The sequence below is a fragment of the Ovis canadensis genome, chromosome 19 (genome assembly GCF_042477335.2).
Source record: "Ovis canadensis isolate MfBH-ARS-UI-01 breed Bighorn chromosome 19, ARS-UI_OviCan_v2, whole genome shotgun sequence".
NCBI lineage: Eukaryota > Metazoa > Chordata > Mammalia > Artiodactyla > Bovidae > Ovis > Ovis canadensis.
In genome coordinates this window covers 19,094,515-19,106,618 of record NC_091263.1, presented here as the reverse complement: position 1 = coordinate 19,106,618, position 12,104 = coordinate 19,094,515, and the positions used below count along the sequence as shown (strand labels likewise).

Here is a 12,104-nt window from a genome sequence, read left to right as displayed (position 1 = left end):
TCAAATGCCATATAAAACAGTTGGCAAGCCAAGGCTATAGAAAACATTTTTCTGGGTCATCCCAGTGCACCAGCCCCAAGCATCCTCTATCCTGCATTGAACCTAGCAAAATAAAGTAAAATTTTAAAAAAATAATAATAAAAAAATAAAATTGAAAAAATAAAATAAAATATATATTAAAAAAAAAAAACATTTTTCACCCACATCTCTCCCAAGAATACATTTTATTCAAATCAAACAATCCAAAAGGCATTTACACAGCAGACCTTAGTGGGAAAGGCATAGGAAAAGATGGGATTTTGACTGGGGAAGGAATTATTTCCCATCTCTTATGCTCATATTTGAAAGTGATGGGATTTCATATTGGACTGTTAAAAAAGCAATAGGCTAGTAGTAATAACACATTATAGAGTTATGCCAGATAGCTCTGAAAGAAGAATGAGCATTTACAGTCTCCTAAGTTGACCTGCAGTAAAAAAGTACCAAGTGGTATCCTTTTCCATTGCAACCCAGATACCTCTTCACTGTAACCTTCAAAGCCTTTGACTGAACTGATTTTCTAAAAGCGATCATTTGGGTAGATTCGAGCAGATGACATGACTGACATTTTCTGCCACCTACACTCAAACTGCTCAGAGACACCATGGTCCACATTTGCATTTACAAATGTTTGTTCTTCATTAGAGAAAAATCAGGCTAAATTTGGGAGTACTTATTTCAGTTTGATGTTGCTGTACAAACATTGAGGTTATGGAATTCAGAACATTTAACAGTTTATACAACTGAGCTACCAGATACCCCAGACACACATCTGAATTTGATGCTCAGAAACCCCTATGACTGAGTGCAGTTATAGGATGCTCCAGGATTACAAAATATGTCCTTTTATTAAAAAGAAAAATTGAAGCATACTTGGTTTACAACATTGCATTAATTCCTAATGTATAGCATAGTGACTGAGTCATACACACACATTGTTTTCACTACGCTTTTCCATTATGGCTTATCATAGGAGCTGTAGCCTCCTGCGCTATAGTAGAACTTGTTGTTTTTCCTTCTATATATAATACTTGGCATCTGCCAACCCCAAACCCCCAGTCTGTCCCTCCCCACCTTTCCCTCCCCCTTGGAAGCCACATAGAGTTTCCATATGACCCAGCAATCCCACTCCTGGACGTATATCTGGAAAAAACTCACACTCAGAAAGATAAACCATGTTCTTTAGCTGTGACACGCCGCCAAGAGGACAAGTTCATGTCCCTGCTCCATCAAGAGGCCTTCCACATCTCTTACTAGAAAGTAACTGCTCTCTGGGTCATCCCCATGTACCAGCCCCAAGCATGCTGCACCCTACGTCAGACATGGACTGGCGATTCAATTCTTACACGATAGTATACATGTCCCAGAGAGATGTTGTGGGGAGGGAGGTGGGAGGGGGGGTCATGTTTGGGAACATATTTAATTTTACTAAAAAAAAAAAAAAAAAAAAATAGAAAGTAACTGCTTTTACTCTGTGGTCCTGTGACATGCATGTTAACATTTTTTGTGAAAAGAATAGAAAAATATAAACAGTGAAAAGTAAGTCTCCCTATCACCCCTCCTTCCCAGCACTCTGTTGGCCCTCCCCAGAGAATGACTGCACCCATGTCTCATGTCTTCCTTCAGAAATATTTTGTACATCTGAAAGGTAAGACATACATAAAACTCAAAGCACTCTGTGCTTCTTTCACAATACTACTGGCCTTATATCTAGAATTTGTGTGCATGTCCACTGTTCCTGATAGCATGGGAACTTTTTAAAAAATCTGCATCACCAACATGATTTTATTATTATTATTTTATTTATTATAAATTTATTTAATTGGAGGCTAATTAGTTTACAATATTGTATTGGTTTTGCCATACATCAACATGAATCCACCACGGGTATACAAGTGTTCCCCATCCTGAACCCCCCTCCCCCCTCCCTCCCCGTACCATCCCTCTGGGTCATTCCAGTGCACCAGCCCCAAGCATCCTTTTAAACAGTACAACAGATACAAAAGAAAAGCAGTTTGTTGAACTGAGTCATCATTAAGCCATCTTTAACAATATTAACTGGATTGGAATAGGTTGCAACTGTATTTTTTGATATGTTTTTCCTGTATCAAATGGGATCAGTTTCTTCTCTGCAGCAATAAATATTTATGCCTCTGTTAGCTTACCACTCTCCCCCCAAAGTTAGGTTTGCCTACTGGATCGAATGGGCTTCCATGGTGGAACCAGTGGCGAAAGGAAACTGCCGCCAAATAGGAGACATACGAGATGCAGGTTCCATCCCCTGGGTCAGGAAGATCCTCTGGAGGAGGGCATGGCAACCCACGCCAGCATTCTTGCCTAGAGAATCCCGTGGAGAGAGGAGCCTGGTGGGCTACAAACAGTCCTCGGGGTCACAAAGAGTTGTACACAACTGAAGTGACCTAGCACGCCCACAGGCCCTGGACTGAATACATGGGTATAAATATGGAATAAATACTTTACTCTGGACATTCATATTCGATCCCTTCATATGCTGAATTTTCTAAATCAGTTTCCACATCTTTAAGAGGTACATGCTGACAATAAGTCAAGAAACAGGATATTGAGGAAACACATGTGGTTATTTTGACACCTTAAACATCCATAGAAATGATTATTTATATGTCGCCATACAAGGCAATTAAAACCGAAAAGACCAAAACATATAAAAAAACTCATGTATATGAAGAAATACTAAGTGAATAAGGTTAATTAGCTACAATTTTGCTGTTTCTTCCATTTCATGATATAAAATTTCTACCTTCTTGGTACCAACACAATGCATAATCTGATGCTTCCAAAATTCCGCTCTTAACCCAGGACATGAACAACTCATGTGCAGTTTGGCTCCTTTGGATGAAACTGGAGGTTGCATTTAAAGATAATCAGATTAGGGTGTTACAGGGGAACAGAGCAGCTTGATACCAGGAAGGGGGCTGGTTTACCTAATGCCACTTTGCTGGAGTCAAGCAGACGCCATCAGCAACATTTTCTATTTCTGATTTGGCATTCATAGTACTAAGTTAAACAGCCTGTAAAGAAAAATAAGACATGGGACCTGCCTTCAGATTTAATAGTGCACCAGAGAAGTAAATATGATGTCAATAGCTATGTGAAAAAAGACTGTCACTGTGTCATGCACACGTGTGTGCTGAGTCGTTTCAATTGTGTCCAGCTCTTTGCAACCCTGTGGACTGTAGCCTGCCATGCTCCTCTGTCCAGGGGATTCTCCTGGCAAGAATATTGGTGTGGACTGCCATGCCTTCCTCCAGGAGATCATTGCAACCCAGGGATCTAACCCGTGTCTCGTTATTTCTCCTGCATTGGCAGGCGGGTTCTTTACCACCTTTGACACCTGGGAAGCCCTTGCTGTATCACAGTCACAGGAAATGCAGTGCAACAATCGTGTCAGCATTGACAACGGCCGCACTGCGCCACAGGAGGTCCTTTAATCCTTACAACGTCTTATGAAAACTTATTCTTTCTGTCATCTCCATTTCACAGAGGGCGAAACTAAAGCACAGACAACTTGCCTACGTGGAAAACGACAGAATTTGAATGCACGCCTGGGCAGGCTGGCTCTGGAGTCTGCACTTCTAACCACTGCTTACACTGTTTCTCTTGTGACTAATTGTGTAATTAGCTCTGCCTGGTATGATTTAATGGTGTTCTCTAAATGAGAGAAATAAAAGAAAAGGAAGGGAAGAAAGGTCACCATTCTCTGCAGGCAGAGAGAACTCCATAAGCAACAAGACTCATGGGTTAACATAACATGAGATGCTCTCAGAATCAAAAAAAGGTCCAATTCAGTTGCAGGAGCCAAATCATGAAATTCTTCTGGTGCCACTCTGGAAAGTTTGAGTTGTTCTGCATTTAATAAAGTCCATGTAATACTTTAAGCCAGGCAGATAGATGATTGTTTATTACTTTTTGCTTTAAAAAATATTCAGAAAGCAATGTGAAAATGGTTTGGTACTCAATTATATCAGAGGCAGATAAAAGCTTAGTACAGGTAGGGAATGGTGATTGAATGAACTTCACCAGTGGCAGGGAGACAGCTGGTTTGAAGATGTAGTTCAAAGAGAGATAGAAGAAGTCTTAATGACCAATTTTATCATTAGGAATGCTGTAGGAGAGAAGTCCCAGAGAACTGGAATTATGACTTAAATGGCTTTAGAGTAAACTTTTCAAAAACTGTCAGAAGTAATTTGAGGCGTTTCATTTATTCAGTTTGTATTATGAAGGACTGATGAAGAAAAGCCCTCAGTTGGGGGTCAGGACACCCAGGAGCAGCAGCCAGTGCAAGGAGACACACAGGTGATGGTTCCCTGTGTCTAGTTATAAACTTGAAGTATGAATTCGGGAGTCTTCAGTTCCTAAAAGCAGGAGGAGTGGGTGAGAAACAGTATGAGAAAGGGCTAAACCCTGAGAAAGATTAGTAAAAGTGGGCAGAAGGGGAATTCAGAGACACCAGGGGAACAGTGCAAGGGGAGGGCAAGGAGGATCAGCAGAGGATGTGTCTGTGTACACTATGCTAAGTCACTCAGTCATGTCTGACTCTTTGCAACCCTATGCCTGTACCTCTTCTTGCGAGCCTCCAGGCAAGCACACTGGAGTGGGTTGCCATGCCCTCCTCCAGGGGATCTTCCTGACCTAGGGATCGAACCCACGTCTCTTACATCTCCTGCATTGGCAAGTGGGTACTTTACCACTAGCACCACACAGGAAGCCCAGCAAAGGATAGAGTCATGAAATCCAAGAAATAAGAAGCTTTCAAGAAGATGTAAGTGGTAACAACAACAACAACATCAAAGTCAAATGAGGCAAGATCTCAAACAGCACAAGAAATAAGAAAGTGTCCATTACAACGGACAAATTTAGGGATCCCTGGAGACAGCGGCAGGGGAAAATTCCAGCCAAGTCTGAGACCAAAATTCACACTGTAGTAGGCTTAATTAGAGGCAGCGTGCTGGCGCTTCATTCGCGTCCGACTCTGTGACTGTGGACGGTAGCCCACCGGGCTCCTCTGTCCATGGTATTCTCTTGCGAGTCTCCAGGCAAGAACACTGGAGTGGGTTGCCACGCCCTCCTCCAGGGGATCCTCCTGACCCAGGGATCAAACCCACGTCTCTGCGGCTCCCGTACCACAGGTAGATTCTTTACTGCTGAGCCACTGGGGAAACCCAATTAGAGACAACACAGGAAGACCATGTGTAAAGAATACTAGAACTGTCTACCAGTAAAGAAAAAGCAAAAATAGTGTGGTCACTACAAGTTATGGGCACAAAAAGACTGTTTTGTGTTTTGACTGCACCACACGGAATGCAGGATCTCTGTTCCCTGACCAGGGATTGAGCCTCTACCCCCTGCATCGGAAGCATGGAGTCTTATCCACTGCACCACCAGGGAAGTTTTCTGCCCTCTTTATAGATGGGAGAGACTTGACTTTTATGGGGTGAAAGGAATATTCAGTGGACAAGGCAACATTGAAGACAGGGACTGCTGGGTGATACGAAGTTCTTTATCAGATGACAGTACGTAAAAACAAGAAGATGGTATCCTGAGCATCTTAACTGCAATTTGCTTCCTGAGGGAAATGTTCATTGTTGTTACAGTCTAAGTGGGCAGTGGGAGAGGATGAAGCACTTTTGCACTGTTGAAATAGCCAAAGGATACAATGTTCTGCTGTTAATATAAAGTACACAGAGACAGACATCACAGAGAGGATGCTGGACGGTGGACGTATATACCTGCAGCTGACCTCTGTACAGTGTAGATGGTGACCTGGGAGGGAGACACAGTCCCCGGGGACCAGGCAGTCCTCACGGTGTCTAACAGGGCACCACCAAAGCTCAGACCGTGGCTGCTCAGATTACAGGCTGAAACCCCAATTTTTTCTCTTCAGGTTTGTCATGAGCCACAGTGAAAGTCCGGACACTTAGGTCTTTGGGGAAAGATTCAGATTTTAAATTGTGCATTGGAAAGATGACTGACTAAAGCAAAGCAGAAACTCATTCCAGCCCAGGCCTAGGACACTGGGGCATCTCTAATAATTGACCTCGAACCTTGGGCAGGAAGATCTTTATAATAAGCAGATGTATGGATATATAGTACAGACGGGCAGATGGATTCCCATATTCATACACACCTATGCATGTAGGCAAACACAAACACTTGCTGACTTTAGCTAATGAACGTGTATATTAATTCAATTATTTCTGTTTTCCAGTCGCATATACATTTCTAATTGTAATTACAACTATTTTTATAATTATTAGACTCCAAGAACAGGTACTATTAAATTATAAATATAAATTACTTGGTGCATAGTATGTGTTCAATAAATGTCATGCCCTTACACTACACGCCTGTCACTCTCTCTGAGCATATAATGCCATATTCTGTGTCTTTTGAATTAACTTTGTTATCTTCTCAGCTATACAGTATAACTCTAGAGGGCTTTATTCTCTCTATCTTTATTTCTTGTTTTTACTTTCTGACCACCATGTTTAGAATGCCTTGTTGGAAATAAGAGAAGGCTTACTGGATAAATGGAGAGATATCATTACTTTTCGCCCCTAGAGAAGTTTTAATCAACATGAGACGAAGGAATAGATCTCTACCCTAGACTATCTCATCTGTGTTGCCTCTTTCATGGAAGGTAGACCATGAGTTTCTTGAGCCCTGTTTTACACAGATGCACTGTGTTTTTAAAGCCTATGGAGCATAGTGCTGTGCTTGGAAGACTTACTGGATGTTTACTGAGTGACTGAATAAATGACCCTCTAAGCTGACCAAACCAAAAATGGAGTTACATTCCTTCTATCCGCTGGGCTGATCTTAAAGGAGACCATCACTCTGACTAACTCTTTAGAGGCTGAAAGACAGAAAACTGAAAGCCATGGAGAAATCTAAGATAAAAGCCTGAGAATAAGAATAATAATTATTCTTCAGTTTGTTGGTTCATTGCAGGATGGCCAAGGTAAAGGAACGCAATTGGAAAGTCAGGAGAAAGTTTCAACCAAAGACTATTCCAAATGACAGAATTTCAAAGATGCTGGATTATGTAGCTTAAGTCTGACTCTTTTCAGAGGAAAAGTTTAGGCTATATATTAATTGTTCTCAGTAAGAGTCTGCAAACTTCCAAATGCTTATTAAAACTGAGCATGAAAATACAGTCACCATGTTACTAACTTGATTCTGTGTGTTACCCTTCCTCTGAGAGCCAGAGGCAAGCACAGAAGCTTCATTAATGTTGAAATGAGCCTGGACACAGGCTACGATTACTACCTAGCAGCAGTGACACTCTAACCCTAGAGAAACAGACTCTTCTCCCAGACCAGTCTGCACTCCTCCCTTCACACCACTCTTTCTAAGGTGAGAGAGGGGCAGAAAGATGGCATACGGACAGAAGCTTTATAAGCATGCGTGATGCCACTGAAATCAGAGTCACTCACAGGAAGAAAAGAAATTCACTGATGAGAAAGGTTTGATTGACATTTTGGTTTAGAACAAAAAGAAAGATTTGAACATTTTTCTCCAGTACTGATTTCAGGGTTCAGAGATACCTTAGCAATTAAAACACAGAAAAAGTGATCTACTTACCCATTCTGTATGGCAGCTGTGGGGTCATAGGTCAGGGCCATGCCAGCCTGTATAATGGGGGGAAGAAGGGAGAAAATGGATCTTAATGTTTTTATGGTAATGTCCAAAGCATTCAGCACACACACAGACTTTATCTTTACATTCTGTGATTTAAGTTTACTTATTCTCATATATTTATCCCCCACTTACTGTCAAAACTAGCATTTTTACTACCTGAACACCAGAATCCAACATTGAGTTAGGGAATTTATATTATATATCCATACAAACCAAAGAAGAATGCATTTTGGATGGTCTCCATTTCTACTTCATATGCCATGCACTGTCTAATCTGGTATCCTTATAATTTCTCACTCTTTTCAAAAACATCTATTGCATATCTCCAAGCATGGGAAAAAAAGGTAAGAATGGATCCTGGGATAAGAATTAAAATAAATGCTACTTAAAATGAGTTCGACCTTTCAGAAGAAAGTGTTAAGAAATTTATTTTAAAATAGATTGCATGCCTCAGGGTATGCAGGCAATGAATCACGGGGTGATGTCCAACACCTTGCTGGTACCTGTCCCACCCAGAGTGTAGAAAGGGAGGTCATTTGCATGTGATGAAAACTCTTGGCCTTGTGGCTAACAAGGAGGTAGTTTTTGTTTTGTTTCCAAGGTAACATCACCACTGAAAAACTACACTTTTGTAACTGACCGTCATCACAGAAAGGAATATACATATGATGATTGTGATGATCGCTGACTGACATCTACATTTCCCCTTCACGCACACCGTCACATCTCATCACCACAAGTGAAGTGAAAGTCACTCAGTTGTGTCTGATTCTTTGCGACCCCAAGGACTATACTATCCATGGAATTCTCCAGGCCAGGATACTTGAGTGGTAGCCTTTCCGTTCTCCACAAGGACTCTATGAATAGGCAGAAGAAATATTTTCTCCATTTGATGGATGCAGACATGGAAGCCTGGAGGGGTCAAGTGACTGGTTCAAGGTCACAGGTTTGGAGGCAGAATCAGATTCCAACCCAACTCTTCTGCTGGTCGTGCCCTTCCACAGCCCTGCTGTGACACTGCCTAGGATTTTGCATGAGCCCCAAGGATCATCTCTTTGTGGCCACGTGGACCCACCACTCTGTCTTCCAGGACTGTCAGCCTAGTTATTGCTTGTGGGCAGAGACAGATAGGATGAAGCTGAAGGCTAACTAGGCTGTCTATGCTGGACATTTTTTTTTCCTTTTTTGAAACTTAAAAGTAAGTTAGTCCAAGATCGATCACCTGGCTTGATGAAAGTGGAAGTGTAAGTCGCTCAGTCATGTCTGATAGTCCATGGAATTCTCCAGGCCACAATACTGGAGTGAGTAGCCGTTCCCTTCCCCAGCGGATCTTCCTGACCCAGGAATTAAACCAGGGCCTCCTGCATTGCAGGCGGATTCTTTACCAGCTGAGCTACCAGGGAAGCTGGCTTGATAATGCACTATTGTTATATAAGACGTAATTATTGGGTGAGATGGAGTGTTGGGTAAACAGGACCTCCTGTTCATTTCTTTCACAATTTCCTGTGAACATGTAATTGTTTCAAAATAATAAGTAAGAAAAAAGTAAACTAGCCTTGAAGACTTTTGTAGAGGACTAAGAAAACCATAAAAACTTAAAAGAAAGAAAGAGCTTTTGTGTTTGAGTTTCTTTTCCAGTGTGGTTGAAGGTGGTTTTCCTGTTCAGCTCATTGAATTCCTAAGATTTAACACATAACTGAAATGAAAATTCTCAGGCTTTATAAGATGGAGCCTGAAGTCCAGGATGGCCTGCTATATTGAGCTTAGATGCATTGTTTTCTCTGAATAATAATTTAAAATTTATTATTAAGATTGGTATGAGGAACAAAAATGTAGAAACATCTATAAATGGAACTGGCAGAGAGGAAGCAGACATGATTGAAACGAAGTTTGCAAACAAAGCTGAGGCAGAGAGGCACTGGGAACACAGGCTTACTGATAACTCTGGCTAAAGAAATACAATCTGACAGTGTGACAAGCTGAGGCCCAGGAAATGAGACGAGAATAAAAGAGCAGATATGAAGACAGATTTCTCCCACCTTGGGAGAAGCAAAGATACTGAGGTCAAAGCATGTAGATCCTAAGTCAAAATTCTCCATGGTGGATGGGCCTCCACCATGTGATGGGTGGGAGGCTGGTCTGATGCTGAAGACCCCCCCGGCAGCGACCTGTCCAGGCTAGACTCCATGGTTCTGGGTCCTTGAGATGATCCGTCTCAGATGAGATTTCCAGCTGAGAAACCCTAAGCTTCTCTCCTGTAACTTATCCAGGATGTCAGACAAAAGACAGAATGAAAGAAAAAAAAAAAAACAAAAAAAACAAAACAGGCTGTGTACTCAGTAAAGATAGCGTTAGTTAATAGGAACTTTAGATGATCATTGTATTTTCAGACCAAATTGTTTAAATCCCAGGAAACTTGTAGGTAGCCAAGTGTATTTACTCCTTTTCCTTGAACTGTAGTGCTCAAAGACTAATGCTCCCCAGCCTTTCTTGACTTGTAAATTGTCATCAATGGTCTCTTTTTATGCCATGTATATTTGTTTTGACAATGTTCAGTAAGGATTTTTTTTTGTCTCTCACAGTTGACTTGAATTCTTCATGGATTATAGTTAACCAGTCAGGTCTAGTAAAGAATATGGTAATTATCACAAAATTCTATTCTTTTGTTGGATAGTATTTGATAATCAGAAAGTTTACGTTGGCCTTTTCCTCCATCTTAAATCCCCATTCATCTTTTAGAAGATGGAAAGAATTAAATAGAAAGCCCTATGATTCAGTGGAAAGGATACATGTTTTGGACCTGGGTTCAAGTCTTAGCTCTGTTGCTTTCTGGCACTGGGACATTGGGCAAGTTATTTCATTTATTTGCGCCTCAGTTTCCTTAACTGGTATATGGGATGGCAACACCTATGTCATACGATGGTTGTAAAATGTGAAAGGTATTACATTTATGAAGTGCCTTGCACCGTGCCTAGCCACAAGACACATGTGTAAATATGATTCTGACACAAAGCAACACATGGTAAGCATCCCGTGAGAGTATGGATAACGTGTAGAGTGGACAGGGCCAGGGTGCTCCAGGAAGACACCTGGAGGAAGCAGAGTTGAGCGGAACCTTGAAGATGGTTACGATCTCCATAGATGGAGATAAGAGGTGGAGGCCAGCTCAGGCAGAAGAGTTATCACGGAAAACTTCTCGTGAATAAAAAGGGCAAGGTGGATAGTCCACTTAGAGTAGAACATTGGTGAGAACAGTCAAAATAACGTTTGGAAGGAAAGGAGGAAGGTCTGAATTGCTTGGCTCCTATTGGGTAATCACTGATCATTTTGTAGGTAGAAAAATGATACAAAGACGGCCTGGTGGTCCCGTGGGGAAGAGTCCACCGTGCCATGCAGGGGGCTGCTCAGGCCCTGCTTTGGGAAACTAAGACCTCACGTGCTATGGAGCAAAAAGCCCTCAAGCCCCAACTACTAAGCCTGCTTGATACAGTGAAGATTTCACATACTATGGACAACTAATCCCTGATGTTGCCAAATAAATAAATAAATAAATAAATATTGCTTAAAATGAGAGACTGGACAACAAGAAATAGCATGAACCCCCCCAAAAACAGAGGAAAAATCCCGAGTGATGGGTGACTAGGGTAGACCCTGGGGGACAGGGAGGTGGAGAGAAACTAAGGCACGGATGAACCCAAGCTTCATCTGCTTCATAATTTTGTCTGGGGTCAGTCCTGCCCCTGAGGATCTTTGGCAAGAGGACACCACCAGAGATCAGCATTTGGAGCACTGGGTTACAGGGCAAGACATGGGTTAAACAAAGGGGTGTTTGAGCATAACCCACTGGCTGACTGTCACAGCACAATAGCTAACATGGGCTGCACCTGGTTTTCATTTCATGTGTAACAGATTGTTGAGTTATAATTCTAACATGGTCTTAATGCAGATTTTGCATTCCATTTCCTTTGTTCCTTTGCACAAGGTAAAAAAGAAAATCGATTTTGCTGCTCTGTCTAGCCACCTTTATACTGAACTAGAACCATGAAATTGTCATTATGTAATTACCAAATTTTATGGTATGTTTACAAACTCCAGAGTCACAATAAAGGTAAAATAACTTGGAACAAAACGAAAATGTCACACCACGTAAGTAGAAAAGTGATGTTTAAATTCTGTCGTTCTCTTTTGAAAAGGATTTTTATTAAATTCACAGATATTTTCCATATTTTAAGTTCACATTATTTGTGGATTAAAGCATTTATGATTTACTTCAGAAAGAAAGGGAGTTTTTTTGGGGGGGGTCATTTTCCAGTAGCAGCTGAGTTTTGGCTTAGTATTTCAGTCATAATAGGGTTATTTCTAGACTTTCCAGACAGAGTCTGTAA

General features: G+C 41.4%; 1 protein-coding gene across 17 annotated transcripts in view; it reads right to left on the bottom strand.

Moving 5' to 3' along the window:
• The window catches only part of RBMS3 (RNA binding motif single stranded interacting protein 3), an 811,389-nt gene that overhangs the window by 130,425 nt on the left and 668,860 nt on the right, over positions 1–12,104 (bottom strand). For all 17 annotated transcript variants that reach the window (XM_069561193.1, XM_069561198.1, XM_069561203.1 and 14 more), the window contains one exon: positions 7,663–7,709. In XM_069561193.1, the coding sequence (XP_069417294.1) occupies positions 7,663–7,709 (47 nt within the window). The remainder of the gene's footprint in view (positions 1–7,662; positions 7,710–12,104) is intronic.